General features: G+C 48.9%; 1 protein-coding gene across 4 annotated transcripts in view; it reads right to left on the bottom strand.

Annotated features, from left to right (window-relative positions):
- The window catches only part of XPO5 (exportin 5), a 49371-nt gene that overhangs the window by 11043 nt on the left and 30801 nt on the right, over positions 1-7527 (bottom strand). For all 4 annotated transcript variants that reach the window (XM_019526960.1, XM_019526957.1, XM_019526958.1 and 1 more), the window contains 3 exons: positions 6894-7075; positions 1729-1829; positions 414-510 (listed from right to left, as the gene is read on the bottom strand). In XM_019526960.1, the coding sequence (XP_019382505.1) occupies positions 414-510; positions 1729-1829; positions 6894-7075 (380 nt within the window). The remainder of the gene's footprint in view (positions 1-413; positions 511-1728; positions 1830-6893; positions 7076-7527) is intronic.

Raw genomic sequence — 7527 nt, 5'->3', positions numbered from 1 at the left:
GCCCCACATTTCCTGGGGCCTTCTTTCTACTCCCTATGTATTTAAAAAAGGACTTCTTGTTGTCCTTAATCCGGGAAGCCAGCCCCTGTTCCATCTCTGCCTTGGCCTTCCTAACCATCCCCCTACATCCCCGAGCAACTGTAGAATAGTTCTCCTTAATGATGACCCCTCCTTTCCACTGGGAGTAAGCCTCCTTTTTGGCAAGGAGACATTCCCGGATGTTTTTAGTGAGCCATGCTGCAGGTACGTATAGGAGAGTGAGCGCAATGTGTTTCCTCATTGCTTAGGGGCACTTGGGCATCAAGTGAACATAGATGCTGGCAGGCAGTTGAGGTCCGAGTGCCAGTCCCTCTCTAGAATAGTGGGTTCCAGTGAATCAGTGCAACTGCATGGAAGATCTCTATCACTCTTACCAGTTGTCATACAGGGTACAGAAGAAGCCCTGCATCCTTTCTAGAACAGTTTTGTACACAGGAGAGTCATAAAGCTCCAGCAAAGGCTGAGGGAGACCTGAGAAGAGAGAAATCAAGTACATAAGCCAAGGTACCTTCACAGACAGAGCCCATTCAGGGAGGCTTGGCTCTGAGATAAGCACCAAGTGAGAAATCACCAGGACCAAGGCAAACCAACAAAGGATCCTCTGCTCTCAGGTAAGTTGTTTATGTGGACAGCACTACACTCCTCCTGCCACCAGTGAACTGGGCTGGGCACCTGCTCAATTCAACTTGGCTGCATCCAGCAGGTGGAGGGCACAGCTATCTCAGATCTCCTCAGTGAAAAGGCAGCAAGAGTGTGCAGCTCCTTACAGCTGCATCAGTACCTCCTCACTCCTCCAAACAGGCTGACAGGACCAGATGTTCAAACTAATCCGTAAGAAAACCTGCCAGTGTTGCAACCCTCTTTCAGCAGCCTCTCCCTGAGGTTAATTATGGGGATTGGCTAAACTCACTGGGTGTATGTTACTGATACTGACTGAGGTCATGCCTGTGTTGTTCTAGGTGCTGTTACACACCAGCAGACACAATGTCTCCCCTGAAGATTTATAGTTAAAATAGACAAGACAGAGAAGGGAAAAGAGCACCCTCATTTCACAGTCACAGGAAAACTAGAAACAACTTATTCAGGGTCCCAGAGCATCTGTGGCAGAGGATGAAACCGAATTTGAGTCTCCTGAGTCCTAGCCCAGGGGCAAGGCCATTTTTTTTTATTTGGGTAGATCATACTGCCCGAGGCAGCTCACATCTTTGGAATCAGGTTCTGACAAATCCTACTCATAATGAAGCATTTGGAAATGACCACTGAGCCAGGCTGCAGGCCTTTGCCTGAAGTTCTTCAAACATCAGGCTCCTGCACCAGTGGTAGCTAATGCGACCATGGAGCACTGCTCTAATTACAGCAGCACACACACATCTAGCCTTGTCTGCATAGCAAAATGAACATAAGCTGGGGGATCAACTCATACCAAGCAGCAGCAACTTTTCCACAGCTGGGATGGGTGGGTTGGGGTGAGGGGGGAGATGTCTGGTATCTCTTCACAAGGGTAAACTGGGTGGGAGGTTGGATTCAGACATCACTAGTATAAAGATGTTTCATGAAAAGGAATAAATAAAAGTTAGAGCCGATAAACAGGAACTGGATTTCTGGCCCCTTCCAGCTGCTTCATTTGAATGCAAAGCTGTCTTCCTAGGGAAGCTACCCAAAGGGTCCCCCTAAGGAAGAGCCCTTTACCTAGGATGGCATTCTTCTCCACTTCCAGCATGTCCAAGGCCTTTGCAAAAGTGTCCCCCAGCTTTGCCACCACCTCCGGCATGTAGAGATTGTTGTGAGTCCTGAAAAAGAAGAGAGCGATTCATACTCGCACAAGTGAAGCCCCTTCGTACTTGACAGTGGGATCCTCCTCCTTCAGCCTGTGAACAAGCTCCTCTGTGGCAGGTGATGAGGAAGGAGAGACCAAGCACTTGTGCATGGGATCCCCCTTCCCCACCTGGGAAAATACTGGGGACACTTCTCCCCCAGAGGTAGAGACCTGGAGAGACTCCACCTCGTGTCCTGGAGCTCCCAGCTGCCCACTCGCATGTCCGACTGCTCAGGCCACGCCCTTCTGAGTGTGGGCAGCAAAGACTCCCAACAAGTCTCCAGCTGAAACTGGCAGCAGCTCATTGGCTTGGCCAGAGGGACCAGAGAGCAGATTTAAAACCCCACCGTTCCACTTCTAGCAAGATTCCCTGCACCTGCTGCCCCTGCTCCGAAATACACGCACTGCCCCTCGGGGATGGGTCACAGTCCCCAGAATGGCAGGCGGCACCGGAGGAACTCTAGGGAGCACCATGGCCTAATGTACACGTTGCTAGTGGCGGAGACACACGCCCCTGGACAATGCATCTGACTGGGAAGAGTTCTGCATAACCAGGAGACAGCCACATGGTCTGCTCTCTTTGAGGGACACCAATTCAGCCAAGGGTGGTTGGTTTTTGCCATCCAGGCCAAAATGAGTCCCTCCCTTAACCAGGGTCATAACTCTCAAGAGCTTGCCTCAGCAGGGGGTGTCTCTCTCACCTACCTCGCTCTCCTTTGAGACCTCAGACCTCCACTCTGGGTGTCGACAGCTGCACACAGCACAAATCCTGCAGCCAAACGGCCCAACAGCCTCCGTCAAAACTGCAATGCCATTGTACCTGCTGCTAGAGGTGATCAAGGGCAACTCAGTATCAACCCCTAGAGCAGCGTTTCCCAAAGCGTGAGGCGCAAAGGACTGGCAGGGGGAGGGGGACAGGGGCAGACCTCTGCTGTTCTCTAGAGTTTTGGACCTCATTTTTTTTTTTTGTTAAAGAGTCTGTAGTTGTCATGACTGTGAAGCAACACCAATGCACCAGTGCTGGCCTGAGCTTGTAGAGGGCCTGAACTGACTCCAAACTATCCTGTTCCTCTTACTGAGTGCTAACAGACCCCAAGTGTCTGCACTGTTAACTACTTCACTCTGTCCTACTGTAGAGAAGGACAGTAAAATTCTGTGTGAAGACCTATATAACGTACTGACTGACCCATCTGGAGTAGGACTACCACCCCAGGATGGATCTCAAAGAGGCACAGTAATTTTGTTTTCCTGGTAAGGGTTTCAGCTTTCAAGTTTGGGAAACGCTGCCCTACAGGTTCAGAGAGCTATGTACCCCTGCTTGAGGCTATACTATGACCACAACCACCACTGATATGAGGACACCTTTACTCAGTCACCCTTTGTGTGTCTCCAGCCTGTTTTATGCTAGTAAAGGCTGAACTTGCATAATGGGAAGGAAGGTCCTGCCTCTTATATCACAATGTATCAAATGCATGATGATGGAATTGGCCACTAGTCCTGTAGAGTGGCTTTGCTCTGATCAAAGCAGCTGGCTGGCTGGTCCCACTGAGGAGAGATCATTGCACCCTGCAGCTTGCTGCCACGAGTCACACCTTAAAACATACTCTTGGGTCAGTAGTAAACCTGCATAGGTAGATGCTCAGTCAGAGGGTTCAGCAAAGCTGCAGCAGTAACTGAAGTTAGTGGGACCAAACTGCTCAGCCACCAGGCATAGTTAGAAGGCAGCCACCAGATATGAAAAGGTCAGGGCACTCAGACTGAGCACTGAGTACTGTTACCGGATAAAAAGGGACCTCTGGGAAATCCAGTGCCCAGGAAAACATGGAAAATGACATTCAAGAGAGAAACATTTATAGCCCAGCAAAGACACAGAAAAAGGATATGGCAGGGAATGGGGGGGTGTATTTTCAGAGAGAATCACAGCTCTGTTAAGCAAGCTGGAAGCATCTCTGATACCAAGATGTTGTCTGCTAGGCTAGAGGATGAGCCTTTCAGAACTTCCTGGGAGTCTGTGGTGAAAAAAAAAAAAGAAGGTCTTAACCCAGAAGTGGAACTGTCTATATTAGAAAAATCAGAGATAGTTGTATCTATAGAGCCAGGCCACTGCAGATATTAATGCTGTGTAAGATCAGCATCTTGTCAAGCTGGGTTCAGAAAAAGCCCCCAGTTTGTGCAGGACTCCTGATAAGCCTGGTTGGTTTGTTCACATCCCAGGCACTGGGGACGATGCTGGGTGAGTCGGTCTATTCAGCTGCTGACTCCAAGACATTCCGATACCACAGAACTTGCCTTTTATTTAGGCTCAAACCCAGAAGAGAAAGCAAGAACATCACAAAAACCGTAAGCCAAAAAGCTGGGGAAGCAGCTGGATAAACTGAAATACCACAGAGGACAAGAAGTACTATCAAACATCAAGCTGCAAACAATTAACAGAGCAACTTCAAGTTCATTCAACAATTGGACATCCACTGTGAAAGCAACAGGCAAATTAGGTCAAACACAAAAAGACCAGCTGTCAGAGGCATCCTTACACTGTCTGTCTCTCTCAAGGTGCACACGAACTGCTGTGGAATTATCCTGTTACCTGAGCTCCCTGGCCATCTCGGAGGTCATGGCCAAGACCAAGGAGCTATTACACACACTACTTACCTTGGTATCAACCCAGTGATTACTAACACTTTCCCTGTGTCTCCTCCCCTACATGGCCTAAGGCACCACACAAGGGACCCAGAAAGGAGTAAGCACAACCATTTACAGTGGAGAACATCCCCAGCTTCATAGGAGCTTCTTTACTTACAGTTCAATTCAGCTGCTCAGGAGAATTTGTGAGGCTGCTTCTTGCAGATCCAGTCAGCCAGTGCATCCTGTGAGACCTCCAAGCCCCTGGCATTAGCCCCTTTCCCTCAGCAGCACAGTAACACTGCAGGAACTAGCTGGCTTTTCCTGAAAGTTGCCCTTTAGATCCAATGCTATGCAATGTACCCAAGCATAAAGTCAGCTACTGTCCTGAAGCTGCAACTACCACACAAGGCAGCCATGCTTGGCCCTAGTGCAGTACTTCTAATATCCACACAGAAGCTTCTCAAGACTTCAGAGGCCTTTGTGTGAACCACGTGAACCTGTACATGTAGCAAAACCCTCCTGGACAACAGAAACAATGCCAGAGGGAAAGAGAGCACAGGCTCTCTGCTTTCCTGGAAGCTTCAATACTGCTTTTGCCCAAAAGCTCTGCCGATTTATGACACCTGGATGTCCTTACACCTGGCAACTACCCTGTAGAGCAGGGCCTCATTCTTCTGTGCTCGGTGAAGCAAGATGCAAGGCAGGAGGCTGGGCATGTTTACTACTTCAACCATGTTGAACCCATTGAAAGAGTGCCAACCTTTATAAAACTCTCCTGGGAAACAGGGTCTGGGAACCTTAGAGGATCAAGTACAAGCCACAACCTATTGCTCAGAAAAGCCTAAAATAAAAGGCCCCAGTCTGTAACAGAGAAGCCTGAATGACAACATCAATCTGCTGCCTCAGAACACACCATGGGAGCCATGTTCCTAGTGCTAGAGAAGGTACACTAGTCATAGAGCACAGCCTGCGTGTCTCCTTGCAAAAGGAGGCAAGAATAGGACCCGGATGGATGAGGGTGGAATTTAGTTTCTTAGGCTGCTCATAACAGGTATCCCCTAAGGTCTTTAACATATTAATTTTGGGAGTGGTGACTGTGTGGGCAAACAGGTCCCTCATCTGTGGCCATAACAACCTGCTGTAAGGCAGGGGAACACTAACTGGGATGCTGTTTTATTGGATTTCACAGCCATGGTGATGTGTAAGCTTTAGTCACTAAAATGTCCTGAGCTGTACACAAATCACTGAACAAGACTGTCTCTGCCCAGAAAGCTCACAACTTGCCACAAGAACTGATCCATGAGATCCCTGACCTATGCAACCAAAAGGCAAATCATATGGGACAGGGTGGATTATGCTTCATCAGTAACAAACTGGATAGTTCAACCCTGCCCACAAATGAGCCACCCTAAGCCTTCTAATGAGGAGTGGATTAAGATTGTAGGAACCTGCCCCACCCCCATCTTTGCCCAGGACATTGCTTCCTACTGGAAACAGCAAGGTCCTGATTTGATGAATGATGTGTAAGTCCTGCCAAGCTGGGTAACTACAATGTCCTTACAGCTAAGAGAGGATTAGACCAGTCTCTTTGGACAGTCACTTTCCAGCAATCATCTAGCTTCAGATGCAGGCAGAGGGAAATTGTCTCAGACTCTGCACAGCATCACTTCACATTATCTTTGAAGCTAGCAGTGCCTCCACAGCACAGTCCACACCTTGGTGGCTTCTTTGTAAATCCAAGGGCTGCTTTTTTCCCTAGATACTTCAGTAATTCAAGGGCTACACTCCTGTGCTCACCTTACACACCTGAACCCTCATCTCCCTCCACATCAGCCAGTCTTACAGATACATAATCATAGTGCCAGCAGGTGTCCTGCCGGTCACAGACAGCCTCAGCAGGTGCCCCCTCAAGTTTCAACAGAAGATCATGCTTCAGGCCCCCAGAATTCACATTTGGCAAATCAAACAAGCTCAACTGAGTACTGAAGCGAGAAGAGTGCAAACTCCCACTGGATGCGATGAGAGCTGGGACTGCCCTGGTGGTACCTGGAGAGGTGGCCTGGTGGGGGCTGAGGGCAGAGCAGAGACATTAGTTGAGAAACGCTTTGTTAGTTGTTGTGGCAGTTTTACGGGCAGAATCCAAGGTGGGAGTCGGGGTGGGGGTGGCAGCCCCAGCCCAAGCTCCCATTGGCTCTGATGGAATCCTGTAGGCCAGGGCAGTGAGTGCTGGGAAGGCTCAGTTTCCCCAGTCCTATTCCCCACTGAGAACAGTCAGGAACAGCATTGGTGCAGGTGCCCAAGCCTGTGCTCCCGTCGGCTTCAATGGGAGAACATGCTCAGAACGCACAACGTATGTGGCAATTTTGCTTTAAGAGATTTCAGTCGGCATAACTGAGGTCATGTCAACTCAACCCACCTGATGAGAGCAAGCAAGTTGTCCATAAGTTTCAGGACTTGCTCAGTGCAGGGGTTACGGTAGATCGGACTACCGCTGGGCGTGCATCCGACGACAAATCCTCCAGCCGTAGCCTCTTCCAGGGCAGTGGGCCAGCGAGCCCGTTTCACAACTCCCAAAATGGTGTACACGCAAAAGCTTATCTACAGCAAACCAGAAGACATGGAAAGAACACTTCTTAGCAATAAGGCTAAAGAGGACCTTGTTACCCATCTTCTCTCCCAGGAACTTTTCACAACAGGATGGCCTGCCACCACTGGTCCAACCCTGTGAGATGCGGCATGCTACTCTGATATCTTCTGAAGTCTGCAATAACCTTTTGTCCCTCTGGCAGAGCTCAGGAACTTCTTATAGGACAAAGTATCAATGCAGAAGATCTTGCAGAGTTCAAGGAACCACATAGGGTACCTTCTAAAAGGAAATGTTTAAGCCATCAGTCTTTCATCTCCATCACGTGACAATTCAACTGAAAGATCCATTTTCATACAATAGTCTAAGTGAGAATTAGCATCAAGCAAAATTCTGAAGTTTGCCTTTTGACATCATCTACAGCCCTAAGGATGGTACCTACCAACCAAATCCTGTCAAGAATGGC

Source organism: Gavialis gangeticus, unplaced genomic scaffold (genome assembly GCF_001723915.1).
Source record: "Gavialis gangeticus isolate Ggan-Ray unplaced genomic scaffold, GavGan_comp1, whole genome shotgun sequence".
Lineage (NCBI taxonomy): Eukaryota > Metazoa > Chordata > Crocodylia > Gavialidae > Gavialis > Gavialis gangeticus.
Note: the sequence above shows the minus strand (reverse complement) of the source record. Positions and strands in the feature narration are given on the sequence as shown.